Genomic DNA, 19,107 nt, shown 5'->3' with positions numbered 1-19,107 from the left:
TTTTTCTTGTAGACTTGAGGTTTCTGTTAGAAATATCTCCCCAGTGTCTGGTTTCAACTGGAAATGTCTACTATCCATTTCTGATGTCATTGGACTAAAATGATACGATATTTTCCTATTGTCCCCACTGTCAGAATCCTGTGCTGACACTATGACGACCGGTATGTTGGTTTTATGTGTTTTTGCTACTGACACATTATATATTCTCTTTGAAAAAACAGGTCGATTATCATTTTCATCGTCAACTACAATCTTAACATTTAACACACTCTGCTTGCTGAGTTCCTCCATCTCTGCTCTTCTTCTCTTCTTCAACACTGTACTTCTAAACTCGTCTTCATCTTACCCCCTGGCCCTGCGTCTACGCGGTTCAACTCCATTGGACTAAAATGATACGATATTTTCCTATTGTCCCCACTGTCAGAATCCTGTGCTGACACTATGACGACCGGTATGTTGGTTTTATGTGTTTTTGCTACTGACACATTATATATTCTCTTTGAAAAAACAGGTCGATTATCATTTTCATCGTCAACTACAATCTTAACATTTAACACACTCTGCTTGGCTGGAGTTCCTCCATCTTCTGCAATAACTTCTACATTGTATAATTCTTTTACCTCTCTGTCTAACTTTTCTTCTAGAACAATCTGAAGGTATGATACACCATCAGCATGTTCGAATACTTCCAGAGAAAACGAGTGATTAGATTGCGATAATTTGTAATGAATTAATCTGTTTTTAAAACCAACATCTTTGTCAATGGCATTTGCAATGGACTTTTTCATTCCTTTGCCATCTCCTTCTTCAAAATGTAAAGTTATTTCCTTGTCTGGAAACTCAGGTTGGTGGTCATTGATGTCTTCTATGATTATTTTGACTTTTAAAATTCTTACAAAAGTTTTCTGTTTGTGAACAGCTACTTTAATAATTCTCGAACACTCCTTATTATATCTACACAGTGATTCAGCATCTATTGTTTGAAGAGTGTAGAGTTTCCCTGTTGTTGTGACATTAAATAATTCTGCCTCCTTTTGTTGGAGTTGATTAAATGTAATTACTTTCAGTTCTTCTGATGAAAAGGTCTTCAAAAATTGTTTACTGGATGCAATAGAACCTATATATGTAATGGGACTGTTTTCTTCTTTCACCCGGTAAGTGAGGTTCAGACAGTGATAGCACTGGATTAGTAAAGACATCAGACACAGAATTCTCCACATCTTTAACATATCACTGTAAAAATAAGAAAATAAAATGCGAAAAAGCAACTCATCAATTAACTGTTTCAAGTAATCACGTTTTGGATTCATAAGTTAACGAGAAGACAGTTCTATAATTCAAACAAGTGATGCAAGGAGCTAACGAGACAGAAAATCTTACGAAATAGGATTGCCAGCTCCTGTCAAACCGTCCAACCCATGCTAGCAAAGGGGCGTTAAATGATGATGATGATGATGATGATAATGATGATGGTGATGTTGATCCCTACAAACTTGAATCAATAACCAAGCGAGGCAAAGTCAAAGATAAGAAACCAAAGCAAAATCAGACCTAATAGATATTGAAATAACAATAAACATGAAAGAGCTTTACAATTTAAAGGAAGGGAGCACTACGAAACAGTTGTCATCATCATTGGCCAGTAGGGACGATAGAGACCAAAGGATTAAAATACCACGAGGTACCAAATAAACGAACCCGAGGCGATGGTGCCTAAGCAGAGTTACTTCCCTTCTATACTGTTCATTTCTACATAACTTCGTTACACCAAGAATCAGTAATTAGATTTTTGTAATGGCCTCCTTTATTTTGCTTTTTGTTTATATTTGACCATTTACAATATATTCTATCTTATTTATAAAAACATCCCTTGTATCCTCCCTTTCCGACAATGGAGAGATTATGGAAGCAAAAATCGAACTCCGACATACAAGACTAAAATGATTCACTGTTGGAAAACTCACAATCATCATCATCATCATCATCATTGCTATGTCCACTTGGCCGTGTTTGCAGAGGTCAGACGAAACTCATAGAAGCAGATTTTCTATGTCCAGCCGTCCTTCATGTTGTCAACCCACACTTGTTTCCGAGCAAGGTAATATTCCCCCATGATCAGACGTTTCTCACAGACTGGAAACATGTAAAAACCACATGTAGCATGAAGACCTTTGTTCTACAACTCTCATACAATGTCCCAACAAGGCACTACACACACACATGCCCACATGCACATATACATACGTGGTGGAAGTCAACTCGTGACCAAGTAAGGCCCCTTCCTAAACTCACTAAATCCATTCAATCGTTCTGAGAGTAATGTGTTGCGCAGCACTGGACCTACTTTTCTGTGCTATCAGTTATAAAACCAAAGACACAACACAGGAGGTCAAGACGACCAGAAACCATCATTCCATGCTTTTCATATGCAAGCCAGAGGGGCTCGCTCTGAGCACTCCAATTAAAAAAAATTTTTTTTTTATATGACTTTACCTTCTTGTAGAAGGAACAAGAACTGGGAGTCCTCCACTCCCCTTAGTACACATGCTAGTTAACACATAGCTGGAACCCTAGCAGGGGCTACCACTTTGGGTGAAGAGTAGACCTTGGAATAGCAGAGACTAAGAGGTAGGTCCTTGCTCCCAAGGACACATACACACACATACCTGTGTATAATAAAATAAAAGGATAGACAGGCAAACAACAGGTTTCAGGTCAGGTCATGAGATATTGATGTGTGTGTGTGTGTATGTATATTTATACAAAATGTAAGGAGAAACAAATTTTTTAAGGAGTTTAAATCACAAGAGATTGATAAAAGTTCAATTCAGAAATGTTAATAGCACACTCCCAGAATAATTATTGATCTCTTGTAATTTGAACCCCTTAAAACATTTGTTTCCCCATATGTATTGTATAAATGTATATGTCATAAACTGACCCAATACCAGTTGTTTGCTTGTCTCTCCTTTCACTCTATTATACACGACTGAGACACTGCCAATAGATAAGCAGCCCCATTTAAATGGCTATAACAATCCTTGCATTTTAAGTTGCAGTTGAAGATGGAGTTTAGGCAAGAAGTCACCCTGAGAACTAACAGCATGGGCCTATTGCCTTGTGTCACCACACATCACATTACATACAACAGAGAGAAAATCATCAAGCTGACAATAATTAATTTGATCTCTCAAATCATGGATCCATAATCTTATAACGGCAAAATCTCTGTTACTCAGACGAGTTGTTTCGTCACTTAAATTGCTGTTATCATATACATTGGCTAATTTGTAAAAAAATCCTATTTTCGACTCTGGTTCCTAAAATATTTCCTCATTCAAAGAAATCAAAATTGTCTAAATATTTCTATGAAAGATGTTTTCATTGTTACTAGTGACAACAATATACTTTCTGTCTCTTGTAAGTACGTACAGTAATTTTTAGATTTTTCTTCTTTGCCTCAAGAATGTGGGTAACAGAGATTGTGTTGTTATAAGATTATGGATACATGATTTGAAAAATCAAACTAATTATATTGTCAGCTTGATGAGGTACTCTCTTTAGGCCAGTTCAGGTGTGGGCACGTGCACCTTTGCAATGTGTCGCTGCATTCACCATATAACATCTGTCAGTGTATTTCGTCTGCTGTTACGTTCTGAGTTCAAATTCCGCCGAGGTCGACTTTGCCTTTCATTCTTTCGGGGTCGATAAATTAAGTACCAGTTACGCACTGGGGTTGATCTAATCGACTTAATCCCTTTGTCTGTCCTTATTTGTCCCCTCTATGTTTAGCCCCTTGTGGGCAATAAAGAAATAAGTATATTCCCAGGGAATATGCAACCCATAAAGCAGTCACAGTGAATCCCCATCATCATGTGATGGGGATCTCATCTGCTGTGACCAGGTATCAGGAGGTCAACCACAGAGAGCCATCAGCCCCAGCTGGATCCTCAATGAAGGGATCACAGAAAATTGAGCAACATGGTCAAACAGACCAGTTTCTATGTAACGTAATAAGCTTCTGTTTAAAATGGACAAATATTTTCACTGTAAACACAAATAATCAGATTCTAAATCAAAACCTCAAAGTGATACTACAGATAAAATAATGACATAATATAGCATAACCAGATATCTTGATAATACATATAATGCCTCTCCCTCGGTGGGAATACATGCACAAAAATCAAGACAGGAGTGGCATTAGGAACGACTGTCTTAATGAATAAAATTTCTGTCTCTCTGCTTCTTCAGCTCTGCCACCATGCTACAAATATCCAATATCAATTACAATCACTCAAGCTTTGCATCACCTTCTTCCTTAGTTTGTACTTTGCTTTAAGAACTATTCCCCCAATCTTTTTTTCAAGATAATCAATAATATGTTCAATATTATAGAATTTTTAGTCATATATAATCAAATATATCACCTATTCTACCATATATAAAAAAAATATATGTGCAAATATCATAACACTGTAACATACATAGATAGAAATATCTCTTAAGATATGTGCAAAGGTTATAAGATGTACAAACAATATTATAGTACAGTATTTAAACAGACATCACGATGGCAGCTATGTGTAATAATAATTGAAATAAATGTTGGTTGGTTGGTTCGTTAATTTCTGCAGTGATGCTTTACAATGTATACAGAGGTGGCAAGAGAAAATAGAGAAATAAGAAGAGTAGGATGAGTGTGCATACTAGGCTTGGTGGCAGGCAATGAGTAAAATAATCACAAACGCACGCACGCACAGAAAACAAAATCAAGGAAGAGAAAATAAGAGTAACAAATATTTTTCTTTTGAAAATTAGCATCATTTCATCATTTTGTGCGCACACCAAGAAATTTGATAAAATTATTGTACATATGCCTTATTTTCTGATATTACCCATGATGGCAGAAGTATACTTCCAAAGTTACCAGTCTAATGACGGGTAACATTCTAGTTTCATATACACTTCAAAATTACATACGTATAATAAATATGCTTGTGTACACAACCACCACAACATCCAGCATCCACAATATATGCTAATGCATATACAGAAACAAAATTACTTGTCTTCTCTGAAATATATTTTCATAGTCCATTTCTTAATCTGATAATATCATTTACAATTAATGTTTGATAATCATATATCATAGTGTGGCTTGTGCATGCATGTGTGTGAGAGAGAGAGAGAAAGAGAAGGGGGGAGAAAGAGGGAAGGAGAGAGAAATAAAGAGAGAGTGAGAGAAAAAGGGAGTTTGTGTATGTGTTAAGGTCTACTACACAGATGCCATTAGATAATATATAAAGATATTTGTTTTGTGAAGTTCAGATTAAAGCAATATAGAATGATATAGGGAAGACATTTTGTCACCTCTTCTAGTAAAAATCTACAAATTCCATGAAAATTAGTTCCAAATTAAACATTATTACAAATTACTCTGCAGCCTTTTATACAGTCTTTTTGCTACAAATAGTTATCTGAAGACATATTCTCCATTACATGTGTTTATATTCCCTCACAACCAACCAAGCTATCGACTTCTGTTACATATCAATGAGAGATAGAACAGAAGCAACAATATTTGACAGACATAAAATAGAAATTTTTAGTAATTTTGAAATTTCAGAAGGAAGTATTGAGAAAGGAAAAATAAAATAAAATTGCAAAACGGAATTATTATTATTATTATTATTATTATTATTATTTTGTGGTGAAATGTGAAACCGTTATTATCATAATTATTTGTAGGGTGTGAAACGGACAGAATGACTGGTGTCTGAAAAAATGCCTTGCACTAGTTTCTTCAGATTTTTACATCATTCTGAGTTCAACTCCAACCAAGGTCAACTTTATCTTTCATCCCTCCAGGCTTGATAAAATAAAGTACCAGTTAAGTACTGGAGTTGATTTAATTGACAACCCTCCACCACCTCCCACTCAACTGCTAGCTTTGTGCCAAACCAGAAATCATTTTTATTATCATCATCATCATCATTATTATTATTATTATTATTATTATTATTATTATTATCATCATCATCATCATCATTATCATTATTATTATTATTATTATTATTATTATTATTATAATTATATTTCTTCATTAAATGAGGGATATTTTCAGTGCCAGTTCATGTCAGTGTTGTTTTATTTTCCAGATAAATTGCAAATATTAAACCAAAGTAAGTTTCCATTTGTGATAGTATTGTGTGTGACTCTAACAAATTACCTCAAATCTAAGAAGATGAGATTGCAGCTTCACACTGTCAACAACATCCTGACATGCTGCCTCCATCTTGTTTAGTTTTGTTTTAGGTTTGGGAAGTCTTGTCTATTGATGTTCAACTTGGAGGAAAATGTTTCATCCTAAGTGGAAAGCTTCTATTGAAAATCCATTTTAAAAGATACAAATGGAAGATATTCTATTCAGAATGGAAACCAAAGAAAACAAAGTTTCCTAATAAAGAGAATATTAAAGAGAAATAATGAATTTTCAAGCCAATAATTATATGTCAATGTTCCCACAATTGTTAAAACTAGATCGTCCATATACAAATTGTTCCTTTGTTATACTTCTTCCTTATTTGATTAAATAAGTGAGGATCAGAGAATGAAAATGAAAACTACTTACCTTCATTGTGTGTAAAATCCTTTGTTGTATAAACTGTGACTTGGTCCCAATGTTCTGTTGTTAATGGTTGTCTGTGTCACTGCTGCTATGGTGTGACAATGGCTTCATGTTGATGGAATAGTATTGGTGGTGAGTCAGTGGGAACCAGCAGTTCCCTCTCAGTCTTCCTTTGTGGATGTGTGGTGTTTAGTGAGTGTGAGTGTGTGAGTGTGTGTGAGAGCGTGTGAGTGAGAGGGTGAGAGAGAAGGATGGGTGATGCTTACTCCAGCTTCATGCAAACTATATGTTGTTTCTCCTCACACAGATGAAGCAGGGAGGGAGGGAGAGAGAGAGAGAGAGAGGGGGTAACACACTATCAGCTCCACTAACAGTCAGCCATGATAAGTCTATATAACACCAACATGTCTGATGTGGAGAGAGACTGACATAGAAATCCTTAGAACAGAGAGGTTATATTAACAAAATATGGCTGATGTTGTTAATGTGTGTAACTATAAATCCTTCATATAATATTTTAAGATGTGAGTTTAAGAAGATATTAAAGGAAAATGGCAAATTAAATAAACTATGTCAAATATATTTGCAATGTTTCTTTGGACTTGTGAAAATTAAAGGTTTTAACAGAAAAAGAGATTCAAGGAAAGAATTTTAGATTTCGTTTTTGGATCTGGTTTGCAAGATTCTTTGTGTGAATTGTATTTGTAAATTTATTTTGGTACTTTGGTATTTAGAAAGAAATGAAATTTGCTTGATCTTAGTGAAACTATAATTGTAACCTGATTTAACTGACAACAACATCTGGTGTTGAAGGTAACTGTCTCTCTGGAGGTTTCACATATCTGTCTTGGTAATGGTCTCTCTCACTGGTGCTTGATACATCCGGTGGGGCACCACCATAGATTCCTGAAATACAGAGAAATACAAAGTTTGAGTTAAAAAATAATTAAAATGCATGATAATATTTTTAAGCTTATAATAATTCTACTTGTCATTCCGTTACTTAGCCCATCAGTAACGGTTTCACATGATTAGAGAAAAAGAGGGAGAGAGAAAAGACGGAAAGAGAAAAAGAGGGAAAGAGTAGCATCCATGGTGTGAGGTAAAGGGAATGTAAAACATTTTACATGATTAGTTAATGGGAAAGAGAGGAGAAAGAAAAATGAAAGAAAAAGAGAGGATAGTGCAAAGAGATAGATAGAGGGAGAAAGAAAAAGAAGGAGAGAAAAAAAAGAGGGAGAGAGAAGCATCCATGACATAAGGTCGGGGGAATGTAATATTTATTATGTGATTAAAAAAGTTAGCTGAAGGTAGTGATGATATAGAGGAGAGTTAAAAATATAATTATAGCAGAGGGGTGATGTTCTGATGGTGAGATTAAAGAAAGGCAGAGAGAAAGAGAGAGGAAGGAGAAAGAGAGATGATGGAGAAAGAGAGGGGGAGAGAGATGATGGAGGTAGTGATTGGATAGTGATAAGTGTATTTTTATTTGTAATTGAACTAAGATTTTTTTATATCATTTTATATCACTTAACGCATAAGAGCAATTCTGTGAAATATTCATGCTTATTTTTGCGGCAGATATATGCCATTTAACTGAAAGTCATATTATATGTATGGGATATTTTCATTTTAGTTTATGGGGGATATTTGAAAATGAGAATGAATATTTATTTAAGAGTGCTGTATATTAAGTCTATAGAATTGTGAATAAAATATATAAAGTGTGTATATAAAGTGCATTAAGTAGTCATTGCATTCCAATTCCTTTCACTCTTCAATGATTAGCAGATGAACAACTATCTTTTGATACAGGCACAACACAAGCTGCACTTTCGGGATTTTTAGATAAAGTTTTCAGAAATAACTCAATAAGTTTGCCATTAATTCTGCGATATAATCACAGGTCCTGTTAGTACATATGATACCACATATAAACAATAACACAAAGAAGGACGAATTAGCAATGAGAATGAAAGAAGGCTTTAGTCTTTGGTTATAAATCTGTTCCCCCTGAGGATACATTAAAGCAACCCCAGAATTTGACAGGTGCTTATTTCATCAAACACAGGAAAGGTAAAGATGAAAGGTAAAGTTGATCACAACATTTAAACTTGGAACATACAGACCCATAATTAAATACCATAAATATTTTGTTTAATATCTAATTATTCTGCTGTTGCATACAATGGTGATGATGATAGTAATAAGAACAATAATAGCCTTACCTGACATTGCTGGTATTTCTTCATACTGTCTGCTTGACCGCTCACTCCAGCACTGTCCACTGCTCTTACGACTGGTCAATGTGTCAGTGGGATAGTGAGAAGACGGTCTGTTGTCTCCATAAGATGTCACCTCAATGGGTTGACTGTATTTCTGCTGGTGACAAAACAGAACATTATATAAGCATAAATGCATTGTCACCTGCCAGGAATAGTTTACATCATCTCTGATGGGAATCTAACAAGGTTATATAATATGAACAGTCAGAATCAAATGTTGATTACATCTGGGATGAACAACCACAAGATATGACACCTTCATCAACAAAACCTAACTTTATAAATCACACATGTGGTTAACCAGGTACATTTTAGAGATTGTAATAGTTTGACACATAGTCAACATGCATGAAGCATAAAACACTGGACTCTGTTTTAGGACCAACACATTATCCATTATTTAAGACTAAACAGAAAAGACAACAAAAGGAAATTTGAATAAACTAAAATCGTTCATGTGTACAAACGGTTTGAAAGTGGAATACATTGGTTTGCAATGAGAATCAGGATACGCAGAACCTTCCTCAATAACTCCCAACACAGGCTATAACTACATCACTCAGAACTTACAGCTTCTTTCATCATACACAGATGATGTAATTCGCTATAATGTAAGGGAATTTCTAAATTAACTGAAAGAATAAAAGATTAAGATCTTATTTCTAGAAGAATATTCAGGTCACATAATTTTTTGTTATTAAACAGAAGCTTCAAGAAAATAGATTGAAATGAAAATTGTTCTGCAGTATCATCTATATAATTATATTATTATAATTGTTCTATAATTAATCTGGTGTTGGATGATACAGAGTTACTATTTACTTCAGGTAATGTCTAAATATTAAGAAATTAATTACAGAATGTTTAATACTTACCTTTGTAGACTTCTGGAGTGTTCTGCTCATTGTCGATGTCTTCCAGTCTTCAGGATAGTAATGGCTCCTCGAATGACCGTATCTGTCTGACATCTCTCCTCGATTACCTGACATCACAGGTACACTGTTGTTACCTTGATAGATCAACTGTCTCATCTCATTGCGACATTGGTATGCCTGTTTCTCTTCTGCTGTTCTTTCAGATGAGCTATTTCTCACATTGTTACATCTCACAATACACAGGGTTATAGAAACCACAATAGCTATAGATACTATCACAGCTGCTACTACAATGATAATCAACAATGTCGCATCTATTGTGTTATCACTTGGTAGGTGCACAGCTGTGAACATTGGTGACGTCTTGTTACTAACAGTCAGTGTCAAAGACACACTAGTTGTTGCTGACAGAACTGGAGTACCACTGTCTTTCACAACAAACTCAAGCTCATATGATCCGGCATCATTTTGGTAAACTGTGCGAGAGTAAGATAACACACCAGTGAATGAATCCAGTTTAAATAACTGTCTCTCGTTACCTGAAACGATTTCATACCTGAGAAAAGCATTCATGTGACTGTCTATATCAGATGCTTTCAGAACTGTGATGTCGTTCTTACTTTGCGGATGATAGTGGACATTAAGAGTGAAAGGGTCAACACTAGGAAATGTAAAATATGGAGCATTATCATTTCTATCCAATACTTCCACTTCAACATTCACTGTGTTATTCAGAGATGGGCTTCCATTGTCTTTCACAAAAACCTCAAACTCATAGAAATCTCTGTGTTCTCTGTCTAAAGACTGGTTTGTTGAAATAAAGCCAGAGTTGATAATCTGGAATGGCAGACGATATTGCTGTTTATTTCTCAGAGAATAAGACAATTCACCTCCCTTACCAATATCTGGGTCTGTAGCATTGATAAAGCCAATAGGGAAATTAGCTTTGTCATTCTCATAGGTAAGGAACTTGAATGTGTCTTTCGTAAAGTGTGGCTCTACATCATTCACATCCAACACTTGGATTGACAGATCTTTATCCGTTTTCAGAGCAGGTAATCCTTTATCTTCACACGACACAGTAAAGTGATAATGTTCCCGTGTCTCTCTGTCTACTGCTTTCTTTAGAACTATTTTATATTCCTTCGATCCCATTGACTGTAGTTTGAATGTGTCATCTTTGATATGACAGTTCACCTCTCCATTGTGTCCAACATCGTTGTCAGTGACCATCACATAAGCAATGAAACTACCAACTTTGATGTCTTCCAGAATGGTAGCTGTGTTGTGATTCTGTGTAGAAATAAAGTTCACATCAATATTTGGGGGATTGTTCTGCTGGTTGATGACATTTACCATAACAGTTGCTATGGAACTGAGAGGTGGGTTGCCCCCATCTCTGGCTTCAATATATAATTTAAATGTTTCTTCATTAAAGTTTGTATTTTTTGAGAACAATATTTCTCCTGTGATTTTATCTAACTTGAAATATTGTTTGTTTTTCTCGAGTGTCTTTGGACTAAAATAATAAGAAATCTCTCCATTTTTACCGATATCCAGATCTTCAGCTGATACAATAACAACAGCTTTGTTTTTGTCTTGTGTTTTCTTTACAGAAATGTTGTATAGTTTTTGTTGAAATACAGGTAAATTATCATTTTCATCTTGAACTTCTATGTTTACCTTTAAAATACTTTCTTTGGATGGACTTCCTCCATCCTTAGCAATGACTTCCAGACTATAGTGATCTTTCACTTCTCTATTTAATTTACTTTCTAGAACAATCTCTAGTCGAGATATTCCATCAGCTCTTTTAGAAACTAACAATGAAAACATTTCCTTGTTGTCCTTTAAATGATAATTAATTACACTATTTAAAACTCCAACATCTTTGTCAATGGCATTTGGAATGGACTTTTTCATTCCTTTACCATCACCTTCTCTGAAACGTATAGTAATTTCTTTCTCTGGAAACTCAGGTTGGTGGTCATTGATGTCTTCTATAACTACTTTAATTTTCAAGATTTTCAAGAAGTTTTTTCCTTTGTGAACAGCAACTTTAACTTCCTGGAAACATTCCTTTTCAAAAGTACAGAGGGCTTCAGCATCCAGTGTTTGTATTGTGTAGATTTTCCCACTTTCAGAAACATTAAATATCTGTGTTCCTTTAAGTTTCAGTTGATTAAACGTAATATGACCAATATCTCCAGATGGCACTACGTCTTGAAACTGTGGATCAGCTGTAATGTCTCCAACAAATGTATGTGTGTTTGTCTCTTCCTTTACCTTGTAGATTAAATTAAAACTGAGACAGCAGGGGAAGAAGAAAGTTAGCAAAACTGAAAAGCTCAACATATTTTCTTTTGTCAGTGAAAGCATTGACAAAAACCAAACAGCAGATTCTGAAATATAAAAATGGATTTAGAATTATTTGTTTGTTTTAATAACTCAATATATAGAAACTGAATTCTGTTATAATTTTATAAAGTGATTTGTGTCAGACATATATTAGTAACCATGTGGAGATTAAAATGAAATATCATCATCTTAGATTGACAAGCAAAGTCATAATCACAACTAGTTGACAGCTTAGATATCTTTCATCAAATCTAACCAACATATGAAATCTTTTCCAATAAGATATTGATTTCTTACATAAGTAAAAGGCCTTGACCCCAGTACTTGACTGGTACTTCTTCTATCTGCGACATAAGAATGAAAGAGTGGAGGTCAATCTCAGAAGGATTTGAAGTCGGGAGCAGAAAGGTACACAACTAAACACTACAAAGTATTTTGTGAGTCAATCTACAAATTCCGTCCATTGCAATAAGGTGATACATTTAATTAAATCTATCTAATTAATTATAGCAATTGAGTGAACTAAATTGGTTGATATATTGCGACAAAAACTTAGTTTACTAGCAGAGGAATGAGAGAGAGAAAGAAAAACCAAACAAAACATTAAACACTCCCCACAGGACATGAGAATCTGAACATTTATTGTCTGCAATTCTACAGCAGAGTTTGACAAGATGATGTATTCTTACACTATTAAAGTCAATTTCATCTAATTACATTGTCTCACTTATTGTAATTCTTATGCAATTAACTGGAGGATGCAATTAAAGGAAATCACAGTTTGATAAACATACAATTTTATATACCAGTGATATATCTTTCAGTAATGAAACCTTCTTGGCAAAGAAAAGAGTCTATAGGATATTAAATTGATTTTCTATAACACTATAAACAGTAAGAGTCATTCATTTACTTAGAAACAGAAATCATAGTTCTAGATATCTTAATATAGTGAAAATAAATATGTTATTTCCAGTAAAGATTATTTGTTGTGGAGCCTTTATCAGTTTTGATTCAGCATGTAGCTTGTTGATCTAAAGGGGTCAAACACTCACCTAATTGAGGACCATGCATTTTGGTGTATATATATTTGTTTTGGTTGATATTGCTTATTCCTCAAATCAACTATGATCCAATAGGCCTACCATTAAAGACATTCCAGTTGTGACCATCCTCTTGCCAGATGTGTCTTGCCATTTTTAAGATAGTGAAGCGTAATAGGAAGGAGATTTAGCTGCTATTTCTAGTAGGTCTAATAACAATGTAGAAATTCCATCATTGACGTTCAGTGGTTTATTGTATGGAGTGCAATGCAGCAGTCTGGAAATATTACCGTTGTTCCAGTGTCCATTGTATTCCTCCAAGTTCTGGTAAGGCCAATCACATGAACTTAGAGTTTGACTGTGATGGGTTTCCTACACAGCTTTGCTGATGCATCTCAACAGTGTTTGGGATTAAAGAGGTTATTGGTTTCACTACCATCTTTGGAGAAGGCGTCATTTGTGTGTATCTGGGATAAAGCAGGAACATAATGTGCCAAGAATGGTAGAGTCATGGTTTTCTAGAGTTTTATAGATGTGTCTGGGTGTTTGAGAATGATGGAACATGTAATAGCTTGCAACAATAGTAAACTGTACTCTTCATGTGTCCATGAGGTTTTAAATGTAACTGACTTATCAAAAATAATAGCCAAATCTTCCTCAGAATTTCCTCGTCCTAAGCAAGGAATATGGCTTGAAAATTCAAGTCCAAAAGGTAATTTGCCTGGAAAGAAGACAGCATGGTTATGTGTGGAATGTCAAGTGAATGTTTTTCTAGTTGGACATTTTTATTTGAAATATTACAAGAACTATGTTCTTGTAATATCCATTGTACCATCACTTCCTCTGGGAGAGAAATACACAGATGTAATTGACAAGTTAACCTTAATAAATAATCTTCTTATAAAATCTTACGCAAGCAGTGTGACACTTCATAATGAAAGTGATAAGCCAACCTTCTTCGTATCGTACTTGAAATGGCATGTAATTACATTGAATTAAAACAGCTGAAAATTTATAATTTCTGAAATATATTCATTTGGTTGTTAAAATTAATTTGATAGATTTAATTATTATTTGCAATTATTAAAAATATTTTTAGCAAACAGAAAAAAATATATTTACTTCACTAATAAGGAAATACATATAAAAAAAACCCACATATTTTCTATGCCATCTTACAATTATCAATGATAAACAATTTCAAAACATTCTTTTAAAACTCTATCATCATTGTATTTGTAATAAACACGACAATAATCTTATAATATCATTATATGAACATAAAAGGTATTTCAAATATTGAGGAGAAAGTATGAAGTAAAACAAACTGCTATAACTTTCTCTATTGATTATCTTTTTATAACAGACCGGCCATTTTATATAAAATTACTGCAAAGTCTACAACAGAAACCTGACAGTACTCTTGAGAAAAAGATTTTTTTTAATATTTTAAAATGCTGAAACACAAGATGTTATCATACAGGCTTCTATAATATTGACATAAACAGAATCTAAGAATGAATTACATAATAATGTATAAAATGAAAAATCTTCACATAATGTTTTCTTTTCACAATTCCTAAAAACAAAAACGTTCTATGTTTAAAATATATCTATTTCTCATTTATAATACAAGAAATACAAAAAAGAAAACTAACAAAACTGAGACTACTTACACTGAGTGTGCATAAAATCCTTTGTTGTATAAACTGTGACTTGGTCCCAATGTTCTGTTGTTAATGGTTGTCTGTGTCACTGCTGCTATGGTGTGACAATGGCTTCATGTTGATGGAATAGTGTTGGTGGTGAGTCAGTGGGAACCAGCAGTTCCCTCTCACTCTTCTCTGTGGATGGGGGATGTTTAAAGCTGTGTGACTGTGTAAGTGCTACTTCCAGCCTAAGTCAGGCTAGATGTATTTTCTCTCAGTGTGAAGAGAAACAATATCAACTCCTCTAATAATTTTACCTGATAAGTCTAGATAATACGAACATGTCAGATACAGAAAGAGTTTAATTGAAATATTTTAACTTTAAAAAAGAGGATCTATTATAAGAATATATTGCTAGGAATTTAAGAAGATAATAAACTCTATCACAGTTAATGGATATTTGACCTACATTTGCAGTAATTCCCAATTCTCTCAATATTCTCCCAATTAAAGAAGGAAGGATGGCAAAAATATTTTTAATACATCTTTATTTACAAAAATTTATGATTATCCATCATTATAATCAAAAGTCTTATTGAGAAAACACAAAAAGATATTTTAACATTAGATATATAAAAACACTTTAAAATTACAAGGTTACTTCAACAGAAAGAGAAATTATAATTATTAAGGACTGTAGATAAGTGAAGTTTATGATACAGAATAATCAATGTCAGTTTGTTGACAAAGGAAGCTAAAGTCTTGGGGAAAATATTTAATGTGTATTTGGTAAGGTGTGTTTTGATGTTGTTGGTGTTGTTGTTGTTGATTGAGGACAGTCTTTAAATGTTTCAGTCTTTTAACATTGATCAAGTGTCAGTTAAGTATTATAACATCTGGTGTTGATGGCAATTGTTTTTCTGATGGTGTTACATACCTCTCTTGGTTCTCTTGCAGCTCCTCACTACATGTCGATGTGTTGGCCTGTATACCACAAAGCCCTGCAAAACAGCAGACAATAGAAAACATGGAGCAATCCTTAATGTACCTCATATGACGTCAAGACTACAATTGAAAAATAGCCCTTCTCTACCTGATGATACTGCTGGTATTTCTTCATAGTGTGTACTTGACCCTTCACTCCAGCACTGTTCACTATCTTTATGATTGCTCGACATGCCAGGGGGGTATTCAAATGATGTCACTGCTACTGGCTGACTATAGTTTTGCTGTGAAATAAATAATAAAATATGAAATATTAAATACCAGATCAAGTATATTATTTCAATTGAAAAATAGCAAAGAGTTAAAGGATTTCAGAAGAATATTTTTTAAAAAAAACCCAGATAACATTACTTTTAGTTCAGGTACAATTAAAACTGCTAAAATATTTTTAGTTAATCTATAATGTGTTTGTAATGTTTAATAGTTGTCAAGTAGTTTTACTGTAATGTCACATTCTTTGATGATTGAGACCACACATGTAGATAATCTTATTCAGTATATCAGACTCAGCAGAGATTTTCATCATGAACACTTCAAGTGTTTCATATTAAAAGAAGATAAACAGAGTTTCAGTTGATATGTTATAAATAAACATTTCTAATATTGTTACAAGCTCTGACTTTAGGCAGAGAACACAGATGGAATTAATTCAATCCTGATATTTGATTGGTACTTATTTTATTGGCCCCTAAAGGATAAAAAGAAAAGTTAACCCCAGCAGAATTTGAACTCAGAACAAAGACTGTAAGTCATTTTGTTTGATACTTTACTGACTCTGATGTCCAGCACCACCACCACCACCATTATCATCATCATCATCATCATTTTAATGCCCACTTTCTCATGCTAGCATGGGTCAGATGGAGTCTATTGAGATAGATTTCTACAGCTGGATGTCCTTCTTGTTACCAATCTTCACATGTTTCCAAGCAAAGTGATATTTCCCTAGGGCCAGACACGTTCTTGCAGAAAATTGGTTACAAATTTTGGCACAAGGCCAGCAATTCTGAAGAAGGGATTAAATCTATTATTTAATCACATCCTGTGTTTAATTGGTAATTACTTTATCAACCCCAAAAGGATGCAAGGCAAAGTCAACCCTAAAAGGATAAAAAGCAAAATTGACCCTGAAAGGATGAAAGGCAAAGTCAACCTCAGAGGAATTTTGAACTCAGAATGTAAAGACAGACGGAATGTCACAAAGCATTTTGCCCGGCACAAAAACGGTTCTGCCAGCTCACCTCCTCCATTCTTGCAGAATACTGGAAATCAATCACCGTCATGTGATGTTAACACAAGGAGACATAAACATGCGTACACACACACACACACACACACATGATAGGCTCCTTTCAGTTTCTGTCAACCAAATCCACTCACAAGGCCTTGGTTCGCCCATGGCTATAGTAGATGACACTTGCCCAAGGTGCCACGCAGTGGAACTGATCCCAGAACCACAAGTTTCCAGCTACAAGCCAGGATGTAAACTTCTTGCCTCATAGCCATGTCTGTGTCTATTGTCCATTACCCTTCTGAATAATAACACTACTACTACTACTACTACTACTAGTAGTAGTAGTAGTAGTAGTAGTAGTAGTAGTAGTAAAGGCCTGAAATTTGGATGGAGGGGACAGTCAATTACATCGAACCCCAGTGCTTGACTGGTACTTGTTTCATTGACCCCAAAAGGATGAAAGGCAAAGCTGACCTGAGTGGAATTTGAACTCAGAACATAAATACAGATGAAGTGCTGCATAAGTATTTTGACTGGTTTGCTAAAGATTCTGCCATCTCACCATTTTGCCAGAAAATAATAAACAATATTTTCTACTCTAGGCACAAAGCCCAAAATTTTGGTGGGAGGGAGCCAGTTGATTAGATCGACTCCAGTACACAACTGGAACTAAATTTATCGACCCTAAAAGGATGAAAGGCAAAGTCGACCTCGGCAGAATTTGAACTCAGAACATAAAGACAGACAAAATACTGCTAAGCATTTTGCCCAGCCTGCTAATGTTTCTGCCAGCTTGCTGCCTTAGAAAATAATAAAGAATGAAAATAATAGGAAGTGAATTCAAAAATAGATGTAGTAATAGTGTAAGGTACACAGGGTGATTTGCACATATTGTAATTTAAGGTCTCTCAAAACTGAGACAAATATTGAAAAACTGATATTTACTCTCTGCCAACCATTTTGTGGTTGTAACATTATAAATAACAAAAAAAAAAAAAAAAACTAATGTAAGTTGTGAAGTTTTAAAAACCCAAAACTTCTTAATTTATGAGAAACTGGGCTGATATGGACTTTGATTTTTTTTTTTTTTTTAACCTTTAAGTCAGAGGAAGAATGGCAACATTCATGACTTGTTCTCTGGGCCCCAAGAATGTTGGGAGGAAGGTCTGCGATAGCATTTGTGTCATGTCTCTTCATACTGGAGACCCAATACAATTTATCCAGCAGAGTGGACTCGACTAAAGATTCTCAAAAGTCATATTGAACTGGGTAATGAACAAGATCTACCATCCAGGAACTGTCTGTATAACAAACTCATTCACACTTCCTTTCTCCTACATTTCACTCAGAAGCTTCTGAGATAGAAACTGCTTGATTCAATGGAGAACCATCTGGACACAAGACTAATTAGGAAACAATAACAATAATCTTATTAATATTCTTAATAAAATCTGTCAGTAATTGTAGTGTATCAAGTTAGAAATAAAATAGTTTCACTGCAGCTTTGCAGAACATTCAAAAAGTCTATGGCAAATGTAATTTGCATGTGAGAAAACATCAAAGACATTATGAAGAAAGGCTGAAGACGCTCGACCTTTATTCTCTAGAAAAATGACGATGCCGTGATGATCTCATTCTTGCTCACAACATCATAAGCGGAAAGTGTAACCTCTCGAAAGAGCTATTCTTCACTCCTGCTCCAGAGCGTTGGCTGCAGGGTCATTCCGAAAAGCTCTATCTGCGACAATTTCATCTCAATCGAAGGAGAGGGGCTTTCTTCGTCCGGGTTGCGGATCCGTGGAACAAGCTGTCAGACGAGATGGTGAAGATGCCGACAACCGTTCGGTTCAAAGTCTCCCTTGACCACAAATAGCCTGAACTCTTTGCATGAACACCACCCTGTACATAACTCCATGTCCCCCTACATGGTCTTCCTTTTGGTTTTTGAGCCAAAAAATTAACTTAACTTAACTATCCCATAACCTTGACTACAATGAGCTTCAAGATTATAATACCAAAATCACAAT

General features: G+C 34.7%; 2 protein-coding genes across 4 annotated transcripts in view; both read right to left on the bottom strand.

Moving 5' to 3' along the window:
• Positions 1 to 15,013, bottom strand: part of LOC115219405 (protocadherin-19-like) — a 273,644-nt gene extending 258,631 nt beyond the window's left edge. For all 3 annotated transcript variants that reach the window (XM_036509302.1, XM_029789567.2, XM_036509303.1), the window contains exon 1: positions 14,878 to 15,013. The gene's annotated coding sequence lies outside the window, so the exon portion shown is untranslated. The remainder of the gene's footprint in view (positions 1 to 14,877) is intronic.
• Positions 1 to 19,107, bottom strand: part of LOC115219113 — a 53,996-nt gene that overhangs the window by 10,976 nt on the left and 23,913 nt on the right. The window contains exons 9-13 of the mRNA XM_029789188.2: positions 15,935 to 16,070; positions 15,723 to 15,842; positions 9,792 to 12,193; positions 8,860 to 9,013; positions 7,474 to 7,537 (exon numbers count right to left, since the gene is read on the bottom strand). Of these exons, the coding sequence (XP_029645048.2) occupies positions 7,474 to 7,537; positions 8,860 to 9,013; positions 9,792 to 12,193; positions 15,723 to 15,842; positions 15,935 to 16,070 (2,876 nt within the window). The remainder of the gene's footprint in view (positions 1 to 7,473; positions 7,538 to 8,859; positions 9,014 to 9,791; positions 12,194 to 15,722; positions 15,843 to 15,934; positions 16,071 to 19,107) is intronic.

This window comes from Octopus sinensis, linkage group LG14 (assembly GCF_006345805.1).
Source record: "Octopus sinensis linkage group LG14, ASM634580v1, whole genome shotgun sequence".
Lineage (NCBI taxonomy): Eukaryota > Metazoa > Mollusca > Cephalopoda > Octopoda > Octopodidae > Octopus > Octopus sinensis.
Note: the sequence above shows the minus strand (reverse complement) of the source record. Positions and strands in the feature narration are given on the sequence as shown.